Source organism: Phyllobates terribilis, unplaced genomic scaffold (assembly GCF_046119375.1).
Source record: "Phyllobates terribilis strain yellow unplaced genomic scaffold, ASM4611937v1 Scaffold_9__5_contigs__length_417890890, whole genome shotgun sequence".
Taxonomy (NCBI): Eukaryota; Metazoa; Chordata; class Amphibia; order Anura; family Dendrobatidae; genus Phyllobates; species Phyllobates terribilis.
The window spans coordinates 110,146,861-110,171,855 of NW_027362769.1; the positions used below are offsets into that span (position 1 = coordinate 110,146,861).

General features: G+C 43.4%; 1 protein-coding gene across 1 annotated transcript in view; it reads left to right on the forward strand.

The window, feature by feature from the left end:
- Positions 1-24,995, forward strand: part of LOC141161707 (dynein axonemal heavy chain 11-like) — a 1,128,345-nt gene that overhangs the window by 246,230 nt on the left and 857,120 nt on the right. The window contains exons 43-44 of the mRNA XM_073646926.1: positions 356-498; positions 14,275-14,436. Coding sequence (XP_073503027.1) covers positions 356-498; positions 14,275-14,436 — 305 coding nt within the window. The remainder of the gene's footprint in view (positions 1-355; positions 499-14,274; positions 14,437-24,995) is intronic.

Below are 24,995 nucleotides of genomic sequence, written 5' to 3' on the forward strand. Positions count from 1 at the left end.
CTTTTTAAGCAAATTCTTAAGAATTCAACATAAATTCAAATTGCATTGAATCCAATCAGTTTGCTCATCTTTAATGAGACCTAAATGCAAATCAATCCATACATTTTTAGGACGAATGATGCACCACAAAGAAACGGAGCTCCAAAATAATGGGGGGGGATGTAACATTGAAATAACTTTTATCTACAGTTGTTGTTATTTTTTATAATTTGGGAGGAACATTTAAAACATTTGATACATTAAAAAGGAATAGAAATGTAACTCATAAAGTAATTAGGAGTATGAAATAATGTAAGAGAAATGATCTACTTTATGTTTTAAGCACATATATGCTGTATGTACATGATTTATGCAGGTGAAATCCCAGATCTTTTTAGTGAAGAGGAGATGGATACGATTGTCTCTTCAGCCAGGATGGAGCTGCGTGCCCTCGGCCTCCCGGACTCCAGAGAGAATTGCTGGCAGTTCTTTATAGACAGAATCCGACGACAGCTAAAGGTGAGTGTAAAAGAATAGAAATGGAAATGAGAACCAAGAAAAAAAACTTCCCGGAAAGAAAAGACAATTACTGATGCCCCAATCATAGCCACTTCTCCCTGGAACTTAATGATAAATTGTTACATTTTTCTTTACAATTCCCTAAACATGATTACAGGTAAAACAAATAATTTTATTTTACACAGCTTATTTTGGGGGGATTGCTATAGAAAAAAAAAAGAAAATACACTGAGGTTTAGGATTTATTGGTGTTGTTTGAGTGCTGTTATTGCATGATAAGGAGATGTGTATTGTGCAGAATAATATCTCACCTTCCGTCTGCTCCACGCACATCTAAACTATAAAATCAGTAACTGTCATCATTTATACATACGTCATCCTAAATAATGGGATCCAATCTGTTTTATTTTGTTAATCTGAATTTACATTGCACCAAAATTAAAATGGAGTGGATATCAGCTTAATTACATATTAAGAAAATACATATTTTTGTTTAAAATATTATAAAAATAACAAATTAAATTAAAATGTAATTATTAGTAAGTGCTATGTGGCTTTAGCTGCCATGGTTTGTCATAGGAGTGTTATATCCCATAAAGAGGTACTGTACTCCTTTTATGCTAATATTTTGTACATTAGTGTTTATACAACCAGTATTTTTTTTTTGTGCTTTAATTTTTTTCCTCTTCTTCCTCCCATTCCTAAAGCCATAACTTTTTAATTTTTTTTTGTCGACAAAGCAATGTAAGATTTCGTTTTTTTTGCAGATTGAGTTGTAGTTTTGAATGGCATCTTTAATTTTACCATATAAAGTACTGAAAAAATGAGAAATTCCAAAGGAGGTGAAATTGTGAAAAAAAAAAATACAATTCCAACATATTTTTGGGTTTTCAATTTCACACCATTCTTTGTGCAGTAAAAATGACCTGGCAACATGATTCTTCAGATCATTCCGATTATGCCAATAAGATACATGTATAGTTTTTATATTACTTTTATGGCTTTAAAAAAAAAATTCTGAACTTTGTAAAATCAATAGGTTTGTGTTGCCATTGTCTGATGCTCATAATATTTTTTAGTTTTCAGTCTCTGTGAGGGCTTGTTTTTCTACGCTAAGTTTATTGGTGCCATTTTGGGGTACTAATTACATTTATATCTCTTTGTACTGCATTTTTTTTGGAGGGTGGGGAGTTAGGCAACCAAAAATCAGTAATTCTAGCATTTCAATTTTTTTTAGAGCATTTACTTAATTGCTTTTTATATTTTAATATATTGAGTTTTTAAGGAAACGGCAACACTGAATATTCTTATTTTTTATATTTTATTTTTATATTTTTGAATTGGGAAAAATGGGTGATTTGTGTGTTTTTATATTTTTAAAACAATTAATTTTTAATTTATTTTCAATTCATTTTTAGTCCCCCTAGTGATTTTCAACCTGCTATCAACTGGTTGCTTGTATTAAATACTCTAATGCTTCAGTGAAATCCAGCTTGTGACTGTTATTCACAGAAGCAGCAATATGGTGGTGATGGGGGTCTTTTTGCCAGACACCTGCTGACATGATAAACCATTGACACCTTGCAACCAAGTGACAGAGGGGCCAATGAACATTGGAATGGTCGCCCCAGCGAAAATACACCAGATAAATGCCGCTGTCAGAGACTGGCAGTGTCAATTAACTGGTTAAACAGCAGTGACTGGAGCTAGCTCCAGTCACTGCTGTTAGAGGCAGATACCGGCTTTATAATACAGACGGCACCTGCCCTGTATGGAGCGATTTCAGCTCCTGAGCCCATTCCATACACCAGCACCCTCCCTAGCAGGTACTATTGCATCCTGGGGAGGGACAGGTTAATCATATAGATAGTCCCTAGTCCCTATGTTAGTAAATATTTTATTGAGCGGTATATAATTGCTCTTTTATTTATTGCATAATGCTGAAACTTTGATTAAAAAAAAGTACCTGTTACTGTTTTATACCACTGTTACCGTACATTATAATGCTGTTTTTAATGAGAAGATTCAATGAAGTGAGTAGTATTAATTATTTTATATCCAGCTGAGCTGATTTTCAGGAGTTTTATTGAGAAGCAAATAAGTCTATGGGGTGTCTATTATTCTAAAGTGTCAAATTCGGAGCTTTATTGAGGACTTTGACCAATCTTTGTCGAGGTCACAGACCAATCAGCTGTTGGCTTATAAAGGAAGCTGTTACATTAGGCATTAAACAAGCACAGAACTCCTAATGAATATAATTGAAAGGGTTATACATTTTTGAAAATTCATTCTCATATACCCTGTTAGTAGTTTTATAAAGGAGGTTTCTCTGTTCCGTATCTTCATCATTGGTTCACAGGAGTGATTCTCACTTTGGGGGACCTAACCTGTCCTGAATTACATGGTCAACCTATAGATTTGAATATGCACTGTGCAATGCTTAATTTCTCCTGTGGAGGCACTGTAGAGAAATTGAACACTTACTGCCAAATATTTCCATAAGAGACACTTTGTTATCTGCTTATAGTCAAGGGATCCATCTAACAAGTAGAGGTTGTATAAATTGTATATCCCCTTTAAGATACAGTTATATGAGTCATAAAATCACAGTATGAGTTATCTTTATTCTTTATGCAGGTCCCCTCTCATTATAACCAACACTGCAACACGATTGTGGTGGGCCATTAGGTATCTTGCCAGTTGTGGGCCTGCTGAATGCCACTATCTATGCCATCTTAGTCCTCTTAGAAAAGTTCGATTGTGGTCAGCGCCACAGTTTCAGTGCAGCCTGTGGTTGGGCTTCATAAGAAAGCTTCCTATTCTCTATAAAGTGCAATTCTGCAATGTACAAAATAAGCAATCAAGCGATTACAAGATAAAGTCCCGTAAGGGGACTGAAAAGTAATGTAAAAAATAAATTAAACAATATAAATAAAATATAAAATGTAAATGTTTTAATAACCCCGCTTTTCCCAGTTTAGAAATATAAAAATAAACATATTTGGCATTGCCACATCTAAAAAAAGTCAGATGTATGAAAAAATAAAATTAAGTAACTACTAAGGCAAACACAGTAAAGAAAAATAAATTGAAATCCTAGGATTGCCATTTTTTCGGTCCCCGCACCTCTCTAAAATGAGATCAAAATATTGAATGAACCGAACCGCAAAGTTGTATCAATAAAAACTACATCTTGCCACACAACAAACAAGCCTCATATAGTGCCATTGACTGAGAAGTAAACACATTTATGGGTCTTGGAAAATGTGAAAAATCACAACACAAACCATTTTTTTTTCGAAATATATGACATTTTTTTTACTACTACTAATAATAATAATAAAAAGTATGAAAGTTTGGTGTTATATGATTGTACTGATCTGGAGAATCATATCACCAGGCAGTTTTTACTGCACAATGAATAATGTAAAAACAAAACGTATCGTGGTGTTGTTTTTCACCACACATGGAAAAGTTTCTTATTTTTCAGTACATTGAATCGTATCATTCAAAACTACAATTTGGCCTGCAAAAAAATAAAATAAAGTCCTCATACACCCATGTCAATGGAAAAATACAAAAGTTATTGCTCTTGGAAGAAGAAGAGGAAAAAAATTAAATTGGGGTTAAGATATCAAAGATATCTAGGAAGACAATGTAGATTTCATCTACTAAATGTTGTAGATGTTGTAGAAGTTGCAGCCACATGAACCTTAATTTTTTCAGATTTTATTGAAATGAGAACTTGGTTACATAATTAGTACATAAGCTTAAACTTTGCCTCCCAGTCTCTGTACTGGGTAATTACGTAGAGGTGGCATAGGTAGGCGAATCAAAGTCAGCATTAATGGGTGGCAAAATAGACAAGTAGACGGAGCCCCAGTTTTTAGGTTAGCCTAAAAACAAGACCCCCAAAAATCTTAAAATTTTTGCCGCTATGTGGCAGTGTTATATTGATACTACATGAGAGTATTATTTATTTACTGTTTATGAATATTATTTGGGTACTGATTGGCAATAATACTTGTCATCATATGGCAGGATTATATATATATATACAGTGCCTACAAGTAGTATTCAACCCCCTGCAGATTTAGCTGGTTTGATAAGATGCAAATAAGTTAGAGCCTTCAAACTGCAAACGAGAGTAGGTTTTATGAACAGAAGCATAAATCTTACAAACAAAAAAGTTATGTTGCTCAGTTGAATTTTATTAAATTTTAAACATAAAAGTGTGGGTCAATTATTATACAACCCCTATGTTTAATATTTTGTGGAATAACCCTTGTTTGCAATTACAGCTAATAATCGTCTTTTATAAGACCTGATCAGGCCGGCACAGGTCTGTGGAGTTATCTTGGCCCACTCCTCCATGCAGATCTTCTCCAAGTTATCTAGGTTCTCTGGGTGTCTCATGTGGACTTTATTCTTGAGCTTCTTCCACAAGTTTTCAATTGGGTTAAGGTCAGGAGACTGACTAGGCCACTCCAACACCTTGACTTTTTCCCTCTTGAACCAGGCCTTGGTTTTCTTGGCTGTGTGCTTTGGGTCGTTGTCTTGTTGGAAGATGAAATTACGACCCATCTTAAGATCCTTGATGGAGGAGCGGAGGTTCTTGGCCAAAATCTCCAGGTAGGCCGTGCTTTCCATCTTCCCATGGATGCGGACCAGATGGCCAGGCCCCTTGGCTGAGAAACAGCCCCACAGCATGATGCTGCCACCACCATGCTTGACTGTAGGGATGGTATTCTTGGGGTCGTATGCAGTGCCATCCAGTCTCCAAACGTCACGTGTGTGGTTGGCACCAAAGATCTCGATCTTGGTCTCATCAGACCATAGAACCTAGAACCAGTCTGTCTCAGAGTCCTCCAAGTGATCATGAGCAAACTGTAGACGAGCCTTGACATGACGCTTTGAAAGTAAAGGTACCTTACGGGCTCGTCTGGAATGGAGACCATTGCGGTGGAGTACGTTACTTATGGTATTGACTGAAACCAATGTCCCCACTGCCATGAGATCTTCCCGGAGCTCCTTCCTTGTTGTCCTTGGGTTAGCCTTGACTCTTCGGACAAGCCTGGCCTCGGCACGGCAGGACACTTTCAAAGGCTGTCCAGGCCGTGGAAGGCTAACCGTAGTTCCATAAGCCTTCCACTTACGGATGATGCTCCCAACAGTGGAGACAGGTAGGCCCAACTCCTTGGAAAGGGTTTTGTACCCCTTGCCAGCCTTGTGACCCTCCATGATCTTGTCTCTGATGGCCTTGGAATGCTCCTTTGTCTTTCCCATGTTGACCATGTCTGAGTGCTGTTCACAAGTTTGGGGAGGGTCTTAAATAGTCAGAAAAGGCTGGCAAAAGAGATCTTTAATCCACACATGTGAAGCTCATTATTCTTGGTGCCTGAACTACTTCTTAATACTTTAGGGGGACCAAACAGAATTTTTGTGGTTTGAGGGGTTGAATAATAAATGACACTCTGAATTAACTTTTAACGTTTTAAAAAAAAAAAAAAAATTTACTGCAGTGCATTTTCCACTTCCAGGCTGATCTACAGTACAAATGTCACAATGCCAAGTTAATTCCGCATGTGTCAACCAGCTAAATCTGCAGGGGGTTGAATACTACTTGTAGGCACTGTATATATATATATATGGTGGGTATGGAAAGTATTCAGACCCCTTTACATTTTTCACTCTTTGTTTCATTGCAGCCATTTGGTAAATCTAAAAAGTTCATTTTTTTTCTCATTAATGTACACTCTGCACCCCATCTTGACTGAAAAGAAACAGAAATGTAGAAATTTTTGCAAATTTATTAAAAAAGAAAAACTGAAATATTACATGGTCATAAGTATTCAAACCCTTTGCTCAGTATTGAGTAGAAGCACCCTTTTGAGCTAGTACAGCCATGAATCTTCTTGGAAATGATGCAACAAGTTTTTCACACCTGGATTTGGGGATCCTCTGACATTCTTCATTGCAGATCCTCTCCAGTTCCATCAGGTTGGATGGTGAACGTTGGTGGACAGCCATTTTCAGGTCTCTCCAGAGATGCTCAACTGGGTTTAGGTCAGGGCTCTGGCTGGGCCAGTCAAGAATGGTCACAGAGTTGTTCTGAAGCCACTCCTTTGTTATTTTAGCTGTGTGCTTAGGGTCATTGTCTTGTTGGAAGGTGAACCTTCGGCCAAGTCTGAGGTCCAGAGCACCCTGGAAGAGGTTTTCATCCAGGATATCTCTGTACTTGGCCGCATTCATGTTTCCTTCAATTGCAACCAGTCGTCCTGTCCCTGCAGCTGAAAAATACCCCCATAGCATGATGCTGCCACCACCATGTTTTACTGTTGGAATTGTATTGGGCAGGTGATGAGCAGTGCCTGGTTTTTGCCACACATACCGCTTAGAATTATCACCAAAAAGTTCTATCTTCGTCTCATCAGACCAGAGAATCTTATTTCTCATAGGCTGGGAGTCCTTCATGTGTTTTTGAGCAAACTCTATGTGGGCTTTCATATGTCTTGCACTGAGGAGAGGCTTCCGTTGGGCCCCTCTGCCATAAAGGCCCGACTGGTGGAGGGATGCAGTGATAGTTGACTTTGTGGAACTTTCTCCCATCTCCCTACTGCATCTCTGGAGCTCAGTCACAGTGATCTTGGGGTTCTTCTTTACCTCTCTCACCAAGGCTCTTCTCCCTCGATTGTTCAGTTTGGCTGGGCGGCCAGGTCTAGGAAGACTTCTGGTGGTCCCAAACTTCTTCCATTTAAGGATTATGGAGGCCACTGTGCTCTTAGGAACCTTGAGTACTGCAGAAATTCTTTTGTAACCTTGGCCAGATCTGTGCCTTGCCACAGTTCTGTCTCGGAGCTCCTTGGGCAGTTCCTTTGAGCTCATGATTCTCATTTGGTCTGACATGCACTGTGAGCTGTGAGGTCTTATATAGACAGGTGTGTGCCTTTCCAAATCAAGTCCTATCAGTTTAATTAAACACAGCTGGACTCCAATGAAGGAGTAGAACCATCTCAAGGAGGATCACAAGGAAATGGACAGCATGTGACTTAAATATGAGTGTCTGAGCCAAGGGTCTGAATACTTATGACCATGTGATATTTCAGTTTTTCTTTTTTAATAAATTTGCAAAAATCTCTACAATTCTGTTTTTTTTCAGTCAAGATGGGGTGCAGAGTGTACTTTAATGAGAAACAAAAATGAACTTTTTAGAATTTACCAAATGGTTGCAATGAAACAACGAGTGAAAAATTTAAAGGGGTCTGAATACTTTTCGTACCCACTGTGTATATACAGTTATATGAAAAAGTTTGGGCACCCCTATTAATCTTAATCTTAATTTTTTATAAAAATTGGTGTTTTTGCACAGCTATTCAGTTTGATATATGTAATAACTGTTGGACACAGTAATGTTTCTGCCTTGAAATGAGGTTTATTGTACTAACAGAAAATGTGCAATCTGCATTCAAACAAAATTTGACAGGTGCATAAGTATGGGCACCTCACCAGAAAAGTGACATTAATATTTAGTAGATCCTCCTTTTACAAAAATAACAACCTCTAGTCGCTTCCTGTAGCTTTTAATGATTTCCTGGATCCTGGATGAAGGTATTTTTGACCATTCCTCTTTACAAAACAATTCCAGTTCAGTTAAGTTTGATGGTCGCCGAGCATGGACAGCCCTCTTCAAATGACCCCACAGATGTTCAATGATATTCAGGTCTGGGGACTTGGATGGCCATTCCAGAACATTGTAATTGTTCCTCTGCATGAATGCCTGAGTAGATTTGGAGTGGTGTTTTGGATCATTGTCTTGCTGAAAGATCCATCCCCTGCGTAACTTTAACTTTGTCACTGATTCTTGAACATTATTGTCAAGAATCGGCTGATACTGAGTGGAATCCATGCGTCCCTCAACTTTAACAAGATTCCCGGTGCCGGCATTGGCCACACAGCCCCAAAGCATGATGGAACCTCCACCAAATTATACTGTGGGTAGCAAGTGTTTTTCTTGGAATGCTGTGTTTTTTTGCCACCATGCATAACGCCTTTTTGTATGACCAAAAAACTCAATCTTGGTTTCATCAGTCCACAGGACCTTCTTCCAAAAAGAAATTGGCTTCTCCAAATGTGCTTTTGCATACCTCAGCCGACTTTGTTTGTGGCGTGCTTGCAGAAACGGCTTCTTTTGCATCACTCTCCCATACAGCTTCTCCTTGTGCAAAGTGCGTTGTATAGTTGACCGATGCACAGTGACACCATCTGCAGCAAGTTGATGCTGCAGCTTTCTGGAGGTGGTCTGAGGATTGTAATTGACTGATCTCACCATTCTTCTCTGCCTTTCTGATGTTTTTCTTGGCCTGCCACTTCTGGCCTTAACAAGAACTGTCCCTTTGTTCTTCCATTAGCTTACTATGTTCCTCACAGTGGAAACTGACAGGTTAAATCGCTGAGACAGCTTTTTGTATCCTTCTCCTGAACAACTATGTTGGATAATCTTTGTTTTCAGATCATTTGACAGTTGTTTTGAGGAGCCCATGATGCCACTCTTCAGAGAAGATTCAAACAGGAGAACAACTTGCAAGTGGCCACTTTAAGTAGCTTTTCTCATGATTGCATACACCTGGCTATGAAGTTCAAAGCTCAATGAGGTTACAAAACCAAAAAAAGTGCTTTAGTAAGTCAGTAAAAAGTAGGTAGGAGTATTTAAAACAAGAAAATGATAAGGGTGCCCATACTTATGCACCTGTCAAATTTTGTTTGAATGCAGATTGCACATTTTCTGTTAGTACAATAAACCTCATTTCAAGGCGGAAACATTACTGTGTCCAACAGTTATTACATATATCAAACTGAAATAGCTGTTGCAAAAACACCAATTTTTATAAAACATTAAGCTTAAGATTAATAGGGGTGCCCAAACTTTTTCATATAACTATATATATATATATATATATATATATATATATATATATATATATATATATATATATATATATATATATATATATATATATATATATATATATATATATATATATATATATACATATACATATTGTAAGACAACGCTTGTCATTATCCTGGGGGATGCTCGCTTCGCTGCGTCAATTTAAAACACACCAACCATATTTTCCGGTATTTCTCAACTCAGCAGTTTATTAACTCCATAAACTGCTGATCACTCAGTCCATCTTAGTGGCTCACCGCCATATTACACATATAATATCCAGGAGCCCTGCAACTAGCAGACCGGCCCTCTTGGCTCTCAGTTACATCCCTCCGCAAAGTCACTTATATCAATGTCCACATCAATGTCCATATCAATGTCCATATCAAGCAGTGTTTTACCTTTGCCCGGGTTGTAGCTGTTTCAGTCCGCTTTGTTCCGCCACCACTGTGGCTCTAGGGCTTACCAATCGTGGTCTCCAGCCCTCCTCCCGTCCAAGGCCACTGGCATCTCTCACACTCTCAGATCCAGGCTCTGCCCTCCAGGACGCTTGTCTGGCACTCCGAGGCTTACTGGCATCCCTTACACTCTCATACAAGGATCCAGGCTTCACCTCCCAGGAGTCCACCAGGCCTCATACGAGCGGTGTCCCCCCACACACAGGGAACAGCCTCGTGCCTCTCACACGGTGTCCACACGGTAACACCTAACACAGGAACTCCCAACACAGGAACTTAAATCACCCAGGGTTTATATATCCTGTAACACACACACACACACAGACAGGACCTTGCTGATGTCACAGTCATGTGATCAGACAGACATTCTGTGCATACAGGACCTGAGCTATGTCACAGTCATGTGACCAGTCACCTGAGGGAAAGGTACATGTTCAGCAAAACACACACACTGGATCACCACAGCCATGCCGCTGCACCACAATATATATATATATATATATATATATATATATATATATATATATATATATATATATATATATAATATATAATATATAATATATATATATATATATATATATATATAATATATATATATATATTTATGTACCTTATCCTTGCAAATTGGCCATACACAGTCTATAGCCATATCCGTTCAGGCACCTACTCATGTTATCTCAAAAGGTTGGTCGAGTGTGTATTTTCACGCCTTTGTTCTTATATTTTTAGGGTAGAAGGGTTGTAGTGTGGACCCTTCTGTGATCCCGTTTGTACTTTTCCAAAACCGTTCATTAATGCTCCATTTCTACTTTTACGAACCTGTAACCATAAACCTATCTTACCACACACTATAGATAGATATGGCTTAATTGTAGCTGTATTGATCTACAAGTCTCCTTTGTGAACTCTTACTGGAACTTGTAGTTCTCCATTCCCATTAAACCAAAATTGCTTACCTCTATTTCTCTTTATCAAAGGACTTAGTAGTTTATTATCTATAGTGCCCAGTTATCTTCTTTTCACAGTCTGCACTTTTGTAAAAAAAAAAAAAAAGACCTGAAAAATAGAATCAAGGCACCCTATTTTTGTGGTTTGGGCACCTATTAGCACTATGTTTTCCATTGATCAAGTTGTGGATTGAAGTTTGAACCATTCCCACTGTGCAGAGTTCACATGGAGCCATGAAAGTGTGTGAAATCTGGGGGAGGGGACGGAAGCATAATAGCCTCCCCAAGTCTTGCCTTCAGCGGTTTTTATCTCATGGATGCTTTTAAGTGCAGCTCACAGAGTCCACTGATCACATACGGAAAAATGAATTATTGAGGTCTTTTCATAGCTTTTTAGAAGTAGGCACATCCTCTGCTGGGCAGTCTGTGTGTAATATATTATCGCTGTCACATTGTGAAAGTGTTTATGAGTTTAAATAACTTAACAGACATGAACAGAATACAGAGCGGAGCAGCCGTCATCAGCCTAATAACATTTATACTTTGGAGCCGCCGACAATGTTGTATGATATATTTGTGATAGTGAAAAAAAGAAAAAAAAAACAAGCTAATGATCTTATTTCAGATCTGGGTAAACTAGTCAACGTATCGAAGATCACAAGGGACAAAAGAGCTAGAGTCAAATTACAGTCAAGGCAGTTCCGTCATTATCTTATGCTAGTTAGCTCCGAGCCAATGTTTTTCTGACTTTTTTTTCCTATAGATTTAAAGGGAACCTGTCATGAGGATTTTATGCGCCACACTATGTATGTAAAGGCGCTTTCTTGCAGAAATCCATGTTGATGTTTTAGAGAAATCCATTGTTGATATTGGATGCTGATGAGTTGCAGGCACAGTGAGGTGGACACTGAACTTACAGCTCTGCTGCCTCTCTGCCTTCTCCCCACCCACTGTGTGCCTCCTGTCTTTGACTGACAGGTCGCTCATGTTTCAGTGCAGCAGCAGAAGAGAGGAAGCAGAGCTGTAAGTGCAGTGTCCACCGAATCTGTTCCATTCTGCAATGGACTCCAATGGTCTTTATGCTGCACACGCCTTTGATTGGGTTATTAGTGGCAAGTACATATGCATTGAATTATGGACTACTAAGTGGACTACAAGTGGATTTGTTGTGCTACTGATTGGTAGACCTAAAAGGTTATAAGTGTATCATTCTGTTGTATCGGATTGTACATGACTTTTTTTTGGAATTCTTTGGCAGCCTCTAAACAGAAATGTACACATTCAAGGCCTGGGGGCCGAATCTGGCCAACCAAGTCATTTTTTGTGGCCCCTGAGGTCAGGACACAGAAGGACTGGCTCTCCACTTTCCCTGTACGTGACACTGCCACTCAAAATCTAAGGTGGCACCTGCCCCCTTGTGCTTGCATCACCCCCTCTACTAAGTACTGGCTGCGTTCTTTCTCAACACAGCCAGTGCTTAGCAGAGGTGGGGGGGATCTGAGTGGACGAAGCCAGCACTTAGTAGAGGGGGTAGCGCCAGCACAAGGAGAGGGTGTCATCTTTGAAACTAACTGATCGCAGTCAGCCCACACTAAAAGTGAATGCAGTGAACACAGTCAGCCAGCATAAAAAGTGAACACAGTCAGCTCAAAAAGTGAATGCAGTCAGCTAGCACAAAAAGTGAATGCAGTCAGCCAGCACTTTTGTTTGGTTTGAATCAAAGCAGATGCAGCCTGTACTTGGCATAGGAGGCAGTCCATCTTGGACTCTGAGGTCTGGCACAGCTCTCTTAGCCCCATTACCCAGAACCAGCTCTCTTATCCCTTCTACCCAGTGACAGTTCTCTTAGCCCTACTACCCAAGAACAGCTGCTCTCTTAGCCCTACTACCCAGAGACACAGCTCTCTTATCCCTACTACCCAGGGACAGCTCTCTAAGCCCTACTACCCAGGAATAGTTCTCTTAGCCCTACTACCCAGGGTCAGCTCTCTTATCCCTACTACCCAGGGACAGCTCTCTTAGCCCTACTACCCAGGGACAGCTCTCTTAGCCCTACTACCCAGAAACAGCTCTCTTAGCCCTACTACTCAGAGACAGCTCTCTTAGCCCTACTACCCAGGGACAGCTTTCTTAGCCCTACTACCCAGAAACAGCACTCTTAGCCCTACTACTCAGAGACAGCTCTCTTAGCCCTACTACACAGGGACAGTCCTCTAAGCTCTACTACACAGTGACAGCTCTCTTAGCCCTACTATCCAGGAACAGCTTTCTTACCCCTACTACCCAGAAACAGCTCTCTTAACCCTACTACTCAGAGACAGCTCTTTTAGCCCTACTACAGAGGGACAGTGCTCTAAGCTCTACTACACAGTGACAGCTCTCTTAGCCCTACTATCCAGGAACAGCTCTCTTACCCCTACTACCCAAGAGTAGCTCTCTTAGCCATACTACACAGGGACCGTGCTCTTAGCCCTAGTATCCAGGAACAGCTCTCAGCCCTACTACCTACCCAGGAATAGTTCTCTTAGCCCTACTACCGAGGGACAGCTCTATTTGCCCTACTACACAGGGTCAGTGCTCTTAGCCCTACTATCCAGGAACAGCTCTCTTAGCCCTACTGTCCAAGGGTAGCTCTCTTAGCCCTACTACCCAGGGACAGCTCTCTTAGCCCTACTACCGAGGAACAGCTCTCTTAGCCCTGCTATCCAAGGACAGCTCTGTAAGCCCTACTACCCAGGGACAGTTTTCTTAGTCGTACTTCTCAGAGTCGGCTCTCTTAGCCCTACTATCCAGGGACAATTGTCTTATAGCCCTACTATCCAGGGACAGCTCTCTAATAGCCCTTGGCCAGTCCGTGCATTGCAGTCTGTGCTCGTACCTTGTTGCACAAACGTCTGAATGAGCCCTTAAAATTACAAGAGACCCTTTGAAGTCAACTATATCTGGATTTGGCCCTCAGTGAAAATGAGTTTGACACCCCTGCCTAGAAAATGTCCTTCGATATAAGCTAGCCCACTGCTCACCACTAAAGCTCTCCAAAGTGTGATTTTACTTGCTGGAAGGATAGATTTTAATTTCTGCTCAAAAGCTTCTGTTTTATTGTGACTGTGGAAAGAAACATACAAATATGGTCAATTTTGGATTAATTGATTATACACTGGATTATGGAGTCTTTTCGTCAACCAGTAACCTGTAGACCTAAAGCACTTATCTAAAATGAATTGTTTACAGTTCAAAGGATTATGGTGCTACATAGGAGCAATATTGTTTTATGTTATTGTAGTAACTCAAATGCACCCACACTTCTCATATCTACTACAAAGTAATATGTTTTGGGCGATGTTACCTTTTAAAGTAGAGACTGATATTTTCTCAGTAATGTCAACTAGTAATAAATTTGTGTTTTTATATATTCCAGGTAGTTCTGTGCTTTTCCCCTGTGGGGTTCACATTGAGGACTAGAGCAAGAAAATTCCCTGCCTTGGTGAACTGTACTTCCATAGACTGGTTCCACTCTTGGCCTCCGGTTGCTTTGCAGTCTGTCAGCAGCAGCTTTATCTGGAAGTTGGATGGAATTGACGTAAGTATTTAATATAGGGCTAATTTTAGATTATGGATACAACTCTTAAACGTAATTATCGAGACTGGGTTGTATACATCAGTCTTGATCAAAAATCCCACTGTTGTAAGATGCACCAAATGTATAAATGGGCTGAAAATGAAAATCAAAGCTTAAATTATAATAAATGGCAGTCATGTTATTGGACCCATCCTCTAATGAGAACCAGAACCAGTACCACCAGTCCCATTTAAGTACTTTCCACTTTTAGAAAAGTACCGTGGCCAGTGCAAAATCCAAGAATATTCATGTTTTTCACATAAAAGTGAATTGCAAAAAGTGGTTACGTTTTTTACCATAGAAAACTGGCATACATACAATTACAAAATCCCTTCATTGACTATATAATTTTGTAAGCATGATAACACTTTACTTCAGCAGCCAAATCTGCTTTATTGCACATACCCTAACTCTCATAACAGTACCAGCTACATCAGTGCCCCTCAAAACAGTATCAGTGCCCCTCATAACAGTGCCAGATACAGCAGTGCTTCTCATAACAGTGCCAGATAAACAGTGCCAATACATCAGTGCCTCTCATAACAGTATAAGGTACATCAGTACCCTCATAACAGTACCGGCTACATCAGTGCCCTCATAACAGTGCCAGATACAGCAGTGCCTGATACAGCAGTGCCTCTCATAACATTGCCAGATAAACCGTGCCAGCTACATAAGTGACTCTCATAACAGTGCCAGCTACATCAGTGTACTTCATAACAGTGGCAGCTACACCAGTACCCTCATAACAGTGCCAGCTGCATCACAGTCTCTCATAACAGTGCCAGCTACATGAATGCCTCTTATATCAGTGCCAGCTAAATCAGTGCCCCTCATAAGAGTACCAGATTCATCAGCACTCTCATAATAGTACCAGCTACATCACTGTATCTCATAACAGTACCAGCTACATCATTACCTCTCATAACAGTACCAGCTATATCAGTGCCCCTCATAACAGTGCCAGTTTCATCACTGTCTCTCATAACAGTGCCAGCAACATAAGTGTTCCTTATAGCAGTGTCAGTCACAAGTGACACAAACCACATTAGTGACACATAAAAATGACAACACATCAGTACCACTTTACTAGAGTGATACATAAAATGGCACCCTTAAATATACCAAATAATGCTTATCAACCACATCCTCTTTCTCCATATTTTAGATGGAAACGCTTATGTCTTCTTTTCTGGTTTTCACTCTCTTTTGAAAACTAATCATGCACAATTCAGTTTATAAACAGCTGAGGAATAAGGGGGTGTTTATTTTAAATGTGCCGTAAACTGTTCTTGCAATTTCCCTCAGAATAAAATTTGCCTAAATGAGTTCAGAATTGTCCATATCGCTAAACGCCCCAGGACTGTGTTAAAAAATGTATTAAAAATATATTTGTATTGTATTAATATTTTATTGCCTCTTTGCTATTGACTGGCACATTTCAGAGCTTTTTTTTACCAATTACTTACAAATAATGGCATCAATTATGTCCTACTTTAGGAATAACTTCTGTCGCAGCTGAATGCGTTGTTTGTGTTGAGTTCATTCAAGCTTTTATAGGGTTATTTAGGAGTCAAACCTGAACAGAAGCTTCCTGGGTATTCTTTCCAAGTTGCAGGCTGCCTGGGGTTTCACGTACACCATGCTGGTATAATATATACTTTTGATTCTTATTTTTTGTAACCCCCCTACTGCCAAATATATTTACAATAATTGCAAACATTTCCTGAACATAAAGTGCACTTATTTCTTGACTGAAGTTCTTGTACTTCTTCTTACATGACTTTGCCTGACAGTTTTATTAAACTTTTTTATTACTTTCATTTAGAGATGTTTTGTTATGTTGGAAATATTGTAAAGCGGTGAACTAGTACAAGCTAGTGCTGGTTTAGATTGTATAAAAAATTGGACTTTTAACATTGCTACATATGGTTTGCTACAGCTGAAAAAAACTGGACCCACTGTAGGACTATGGTGGGGGTGGTATATAAGTGCTGCTATTGTAATAAGGACCCCCAAAAATCTTAGTGTATTATAGCGTCATGTAGCTTTATAATTGTACACAGTCATAACAGGACAAACTTCTATAGGGTCCCACTGTACCCAGGGCCGGTTTTAGACAAAGGTGGGCCCTAGGCAAAAGTTTAAAGTGAGGCCCCAAATTCTCACATATTGCACCATCACACAGAAACATTTTGGTTGTATTCATAATGCACATCCCATAGTCCTCCATATTGTATGGTGCACACCCCATAGTCCTCAATATTGTATAATGCACACGTCATAGTCCTCCATATTGTATAATGCACACGCTATAGTCCTCCATATTGTATGATGCACACCCCATAGTCCTCCATATTGTATGATGCACACCCCATAGTCCTTCATATAGTATAATGCACTCTCCATAGTCCACCATATAGTATAATGCACCTCATAGTCCTTCATAGAGTATAATGCAGCCACCCCATAGAGTATAATGCAGCCACCCTATAGAGTATAATGCAAGCCCCTCATAGAGTATAATGCAGACCCCCCAAATATTATAATGCAGGCCCCCCATATAGTATAATGCAGGCCCCCCCATATAGTATAATGCAGCTTCCCCGTAGAGTATAATACAGCCTCCCCATAGAGTATAATGCAGCCCCCCATAGAGTATAATGCAGCCCCCCCCATAGAATAATGCAGCCCTCCAAAGTATAATGCAGCTCCCCATAGAGTATAATCCAGGCCCGACATATAGCATAATGCAGCCTCCCCATAGTGTAATGTATGCCCCCAAAGAGTAAAATGCAGGCCCCCATAGAGTATAATGTAGGCCTCCATAGAGTATAATGCAGCCTCCCAAAGTATAATGTAGCCCCACCAGAGTATAATGCAGCCACTCCAGAGTATAATGTAGCCCCCCAGTCCTGCAGTATTATGGTGACCGCGTACTCACTTATTTGCAAAAAAATAAATCCATACTCATCTCTCCCCCTCGTTCCCCCGCTGCCCCAGTGTCCGCAGCGCGTCTCAGCAGCTCCACTACCGTCACAGCATGGCTCGCGATGAAATAACATCATCGCGCCCACTGCAGGCAGAGAGAGAGCGGGAATAATGGGAGAGGGAGCGTCACATGACACTCTCTCCTCCATCATTGCTTTCCACTGTAACGGCATCATAGGTGTTGCGGAAGGAGGGGAGGTGGGCCAGCGCTGGCGTTCCCTTGACTCATGGGCAGTGTGCCACTGGTTGGGGGCCCCTGGGTGAGTGGGGGCCCTAGGCAGATGCCTAGTCTGCCTGCCCCTAACGCCGGCCCTTAGTGTACCTTTGTATGTAAGGTTGTATTTGCCCAATAAATGTGCAACTTTTTACCGTTACTTTTTAAAGTGGGCAGGATCTAGACTATTTGAGGGAAACCAAACGTCGCATGGCAAATTTACTATAAAGTATGCAAGAAAATTGGTATACATTGTAGCAGAAATCTACTACAACCCAGAGATGAAACTAATTTTTAGGTAAATTGAGCCTCTAAATAAATTTGGGGCATCTTAAGGCCTCCATACACATGAGACTAAAGTCATCCAAACCCGCCGATATCAGCAGGTATGACCAACAGTCTAATTTGGATAGGGGCTTCTGGTCTTTTTCTCTGACATATTATGTAGAGGGATATGAGGAAAACTTAGTTTGAATTTTAACGCATGAACCTTTTGTTCTTCAGGAGATAAGCCGCTGCCAGAGCCGTCTGGCAGCTGCTTTGTCCGATCTCCTCTTAGAAAACAAAAGAATGGTTGGTCAAGCCAAATGTTCTAATACATGGGGGAGTCAGGAGAGATAGCTGGCAGCAGAATAAATGCTCGGCCATCAGCTATTCTAAGGCCCGATTCATCAATTGTGATTTATTGAATTCACTTTTCTTTTTTTATTTTGTGGTATTCACTGTCGTTTTTTGGGCCCAATTCTTCAACAAGGTGCATAAGGTTCATGAATTTGGGGCAAAATTTAAAAATTACACTTTTTTTTGTCTAAAGAAAACTTAAAGGGGTTGTCCAGGACTATCTTATTTTTTTACTATGTGCCCAAAACGAATAGGCAGGTAACTGCTAACAGAGGTAACTACCTGTCTGTAGTAAGTGGCACCAGCTCAGAGCGGTCACCAACTGCACCTGCCGGCGATTCAGCTTTTCCACATCAACAGAGCAGCGCTTCTTCTTCCAGGCTGCTCTGTTGATGGGGCGTGACTGCCAACTGTAGCATCAGCGTCTCTGCCCCCTGACAGGCAGAGATGTCGTCCCCCTTACCGCCGCGCTCCTGGCCTGGCGTCTTCCGGCTCTCCTGCTGCTTCCGGCGCGCTCTGCTTCCCGGGCACCGTGCTTAGGGCGCACGTGCGCGCGCTCCCTCCCTCTTAAAGGGGCCGCGCGCGCCATCCTAAGGAGTCCCCGGTCAATGGCCGGAGGACTTCCCATATAAAAGGCACCTCCTCCAAAATGGAGGTGCCTGTGCAAGGTTGTAGCTCTGTGTACATACCTCTGCTTCAGCACTCAGGTCCCGCTGCCTGCCTGACTACCAGTCCAGTCCGCCAGCCTGACTACCAGTCCAGTCCGCCAGCTTGACTACCACTCCAGCCCGATGGTCTGCCTACGGTCCAAACCCGCCAGTCTGTCTATGGGCCAGGCTAGCCTGCCTACCCGGAGAACTTACCAGTTACCTGCCGTGCCTACCAGCCAGCCTACCTGGAGGCTCCTGCTTGTTACCTGCTGTGCCTACCAGCCTGCCTACCTGGAGGCTCATGCCAGTTACCCGTGGTGTCTGCCAGTCCGTCTACCCGGATCACCCGTCAGCCTGCCTGCCGTGCTCATCTGTTGTACCGGTCAGTCCCTGCCTTCTGACCCGTGGGAGTCACCTGCTCTCATACAAGGACTGGTCTAGAGTAGCACCTGGTCCCTCTGCTCGGTCCTTCCCTGGTTCATCGAGTCGATTGAGCCGCCATGCGACCTTGGTCAGTCCGAGTTGATACCTAGTTACGCCCCTCTGTTCCCTCCTTGCACCACGGCACAGAGGTTCCACCACCCGGATCCGTAACAGTTTGCACGGGCCATGGAACCCGGTGGCCCCCAGGCTCCTTCGCTTGCTGACCTGTACCAGGAGGTTTCTCGTCAGAGATCACAACAGGAAACGATCCTGACCTACCTGCGGTCTGTCAACTCTCGCCTGGACACGCTGTCCGTCTCACCTGTGTCCGTCTCCAGCCGAGCGGCACCCGCTCCCGCGGCGCCTCTGCCTACCAGTGCCACGGCATCCCTTTCTGGACCCTGGCTCTCTGCGCCTCCTCGTTTTGGGGGTGACCCCGTCTTATATCGGGGTCTTCTGAACCAGTGCACGCTGCACTTTGAACTACTGGCACATCAGTTTCCCTCCGACCGGGCCAAGGTGGCGTTCATCATGTCTCACCTCAACGGGGAAGCATTGGCATGGCTAAACCCTCTATGGGAGAGAGGGGATTCCCTGGTGTCCGATCTTCCGGCTTTCCTCACTGCCTTCCGGAAAGTCTTTGATGAGCCTGGACGAAGGACTTCTACTGCCTCCTCATTGCTCCGTCTCCACCAAGGGAGTCTCACCGTGGGCCAGTATGCCATACAGTTCCGTACCCTCGCATCTGAGCTTGCCTGGAACAATGAGGCCCTGGTGTCCACCTTCTGGGAGGGTCTTTCCGGACGGATCAAGAACGAGCTAGCTGGCCGGGACATTCCTACCACCCTGGATGACCTGGTGTCACTAGCTACCCGGATTGGCATCCGTTTCATGGAACGAGCTAAGGAGACTACCCGGGAGAGAAGATTTCCTCATCTTGCTCCTGTTTTCCAGAAACCTGCCTCCCAACCAGCAACTCCCCGGGCACGCTCGCCCGAACCCATGCAGATCGACCAGACCAAGATGGTCAAGACTCGCCAAGAAACACGCCGTGCCGAGGGGAGCTATTTCTACTGTGGTATTAACGAACATCTGATCTGTTCCTGTCCGGTGAAGCCGGAAAACTCCAGTGTCTAGGACCGCTCGGAGAGGTCATCCTAGGCAACAGTAAATCCTCTCCGTCCTTGACTCTATCCGTTTCTATTTCCTGTAGAGAGACCTGCTTCTTTGAAACCGCCCACCTGGATTCCGGAGCCGCTGGGAATCTCATTTCTCAGTCCCTTGTAGAGAAGTATCAGATTCCCAAAAAATCTCTGGCTGAACCATTGGCAGTCACTTCCGTGGATGGAAGACTCCTTCCGGTGACCATCTTGCTCGTCACAGAGCCTGTAACCCTTCAGGTGGGAACGCTGCACTCGGAGAGGATCTCCTTCCATGTGCTATCCGGACTCTCTCACTCCCTTTTGCTAGGTCTAACCTGGCTACAGAGACATGAACCTGTTCTGAATTGGCGATCCGGTGAGGTGCTCCGTTGGGGGCAGGATTGCCATGAGACCTGCCTGATTCCGGTTCGCCTGGCTCGACCTCCATCTACTCCGGTGTCACGGGTGTGTCGCCACGAAGATCGTCGCGATTACACAGCCTGACTTCTCGCAGCTGAGTTTTTGGTGCTTGGTGTTTTTCGGCAGGGAGGGAGTTAATTCTCTCTCTCTGTGCTAGACGAGGCCCAGCCTCGCCCAGCTGCAGTTAATTCTGCAGTATTGGGACTCCTTCAAATACCTGCCGTTCTGATAGGGTAGCTGTCGGTGAAAGCTTCTCATGCAGACTATCAGAGCGATACGTGGTATTGTGGAGTTAGGAGCGAAGTGTACTTGGTGTGGTTTTTTCCCTTCCTCGCTTTATTCTTTATCCCCATACCCGTTGGTGTTCCAACACTTTGTTAATGACATTTTTCGCTGCCTGGTGGGTCAGCTTGTTGTTATTTATCTGGATGACCTCTTAATTTACTCGCCTGATCTTGTGTCTCATCAGGAGCATGTTAGGCAGGTGTTACAGGTCTTGCGGGATAATAAACTGTACGCCAAGTGGGAAAAGTGTGTGTTCGCCGTTCAGGAACTCCAGTTTCTAGGCTTCCTGGTGTCAGCGTCTGGTTTTCGTATGGACCCTGGGAAAGTGCGGGCAGTTCTTGAGTGGGATCTGCCAGAGAATCTTAAGGCACTACAACGTTTTCTGGGGTTTGCTAATTATTACCGGAAATTCATTCGTAATTTCTCGTCCATGGTTAAACCTCTCACAGACATGACAAAAAAAGGGACGGATTTTTCTAGGTGGTCTGACAAGGCTTGTCAAGCTTTCTCCTCCTTGAAAAAATGTTTTGCCTCGGCACCCATACTCATTCAACCTGATGCGTCACAGCCATTCATTGTAGAGGTAGACGCTTCTGAGGTAGGGGTAGGGGCAGTATTATCACAAGGTTCGTCTCCTGGTAAACGGCGTCCGTGCGCTTTTTTCTCTAAAAAATTGTCGTCCGCTGAGAGGAATTACGATGTCGGCAATAGGGAACTCTTGGCCATTAAGTTAGCTTTTGAGGAGTGGCGCCATTTTCTGGAGGGGGCTATCCATCCGGTCACCGTCATCACCGATCACAAGAACCTGCTATATCTGGAGTCCGCAAAACGTCTGAATCCCAGACAAGCTAGGTGGTCATTGTTTTTACCAGGTTTAATTTTGTCGTCACATATCGTCCTGGATCAAAAAATGTAAAGGCGGATGCCTTATCTCGTAGTTTCCCTGGGGCCGGGAATACGGATGACCCGGTTCCTATCCTTCAGGAGGGGGTGGTGGTGTCGGCAGTATGCTCTGAGCTTGAGGAGGAAGTATTGGAGGCTCAGGGGGACGCCCCTGTTGGACCTCCTGGGAGACTGTTTGTTCCGGATCAGTTGCGACAAAAGGTGATCGAGGCACACCATAACTCAGCTTTGGCAAGACACCCAGGGAGTAAAGCAACTGTGGATCTCCTTTCGCATCGGTTTTGGTGGCCTAATTTACATAGGGAGGTGGGAACTTTTGTTGCGTCCTGTGGGGTTTGTGCGCGCTCTAAGACCCCACGTACCCATCCGTCTGGGGCTCTCTTACCTTTGAAGATCCCGGAGCGTCCTTGGACTCATCTGTCTATGGACTTTATTACGGATCTCCCGCCATCTTCGGGTAAAACGGTCATACTCGTTATAGTGGACAGATTCAACAAGATGGCACATTTTATCACTCTTCCTGCTCTTCCTAATGCTAAAACTCTTGCGCAGGTGTTCATTGGGGAGATTGTAAGGCTTCACGGTGTACCCTCTGATGTGGTGTCAGATCGGGGGTCTCAGTTTGTGTCCAAATTCTGGAGGGCATTTTGTACACGGCGGGGGATGCATTTATAGTTTTCTTCGGCTTTTCATCCTCAGACCAATGGTCAGACGGAACGTCTGAACCAGAGTTTGGAGACATATCTCCGGTGTTTTGTGTCAGAGAACCAGGAGGACTGGGCTTCTTTCTTACCTCTGGCGGAGTTTGCTCTTAATAATAGGCGGAGTGAGTCCACTGGTAAGTCCCCGTTTTTTGGGGCATATGGTTTTCACCCCCAGTTTTGTACTTTCAATAGGGGGGGCTCTTCGGGGGTTCCTGAGGAGGAACGATTTTCGTCATCACTCGCTTCAATATGGAAAGGGGTGCTGTATAATATAAGTACTATGGGGAACCGATACAAACGTATGGCTGATAGGAAGAGAGTGTCTGGTCCGGACCTAAGTGTGAACGATCGGGTATGGTTGTCTACCAAGAATGTAAAACTTAAGGTTCCCTCCTGGAAACTGGGTCCCAGGTTCATCGGGCCGTATAGGATCTGCTCTATAATTAATCTGGTGGCATTTCGTCTTGACCTCCCCTCTACTTTTAAAATTCACAACGTGTTCCACAGATCTTTGCTTAAAAGGTATGTGGCGCCGGTGATACCGTCACCTTTTCCTCCTCCTCCTGTGGTGGTCAATGGTAACTTGGAGTTTCAGGTATCGAAAGTCATCGATTCACGTTTTAATCGCCGGTCCCTTCAGTACCTGGTTCATTGGAAGGGGTATGGTCCTGAGGAGAGGATGTGGGTTCCTGCGTCGGATATTAACGCAGACCGATTAATTCGGGCCTTCCACACGACTCACCCGGATAAACCTGGCCCTGAGGGTCCGGAGGCCACTCGTAGAAGGGGGGGTACTGTCACGGGTGTGTCGCCACGAAGATCGTCGCGATTACACAGCCTGACTTCTCGCAGCTGAGTTTTTGGTGCTTGGTGTTTTTCGGCAGGGAGGGAGTTAATTCTCTCTCTCTGTGCTAGACGAGGCCCAGCCTCGCCCAGCTGCAGTTAATTCTGCAGTATTGGGACTCCTTCAAATACCTGCCGTTCTGATAGGGTAGTTGTCAGTGAAAGCTTCTCATGCAGACTATCAGAGCGATACGTGGTATTGTGGAGTTAAGAGCGAAGTGTACTCGGTGTGGTTTATTCCCTTCCTCGCTTTATTCTTTATCCCCATACCCGTTGGTGTTCCCTCCGTTGTAGTGGTGTAAGTTTTTGTATGCGAGGTGGTTTTTGGTTTGCCCCTTGTACTGTCTCGTTCGTCTTGTACTGTGTTTTGCATTTACGGACCTGTCCCCAATTGTTGTGATCGGGGTCCTTCTCAGGACTAGATTACTGAGGTTCAGGGATTCTCAGGAGGTAGGTTTACGCTGGCGGCCTGGACCTCTGTACCATCAACAGTACCTCCAGGTAGAGGGATTAGGCAGGGCCTCAGTGTAGGGTCAGCATAGGTCCCTGACCTCCTGAACGCCGAGACAGCGTGACATTTTCACCGACCACTACCCTATCAGAACGGCAGGTATTTGAACGAGTCCCAATACTGCAGAATTAACTGCAGCTGGGCGAGGCTGGGCCTCGTCTAGCACAGAGAGAGAGAATTAACTCCCTCCCTGCCGAAAAACACCAAGCACCAAAAACTCAGCTGCGAGAAGTCAGGCTGTGTAATCGCGATGATCTTCGTGGCGACACACCCGTGACATCCGGCTAATTTACCTGGTCTACCGGCACCTTACTGGTCCTATGCAGATGTCTTAGACAAGAAGGAGGCAGAGACACTGCCACCCCATAGGCCTTATGATTGCCCTATCGACCTGGTACCCGGTGCCTCTCCACCCCGTGGGGGTATCTACCCCTTGTCGCTGGCCGAAACCCGGGCCATGTCTGAGTATATCGAAGAAAATCTGGCTAGGGGATTCATCCAGAAATCTACCTCCCCGGCCGGAGCAGGATTCTTCTTCGTAAAAAAGAAAGACGGTTCACTACGCCCCTGTATCGATTATAGGGGACTCAACCAGATTACTATCAAAAACAAATACCCCCTGCCGCTCATCTCAGAGCTGTTCGACCGTCTTAAAGGCGCGAAGATCTTCACCAAGCTTGATCTTCTTGGGGCGTATAACTTGGTCCAGATCTGCCAAGGAGACGAGTGGAAGACGGCATTCAATACCCAGGACGGCCACTATGAATACCGTGTGATGCCCTTCGATCTCTGTAATGCTCCTGCCGTCTTCCA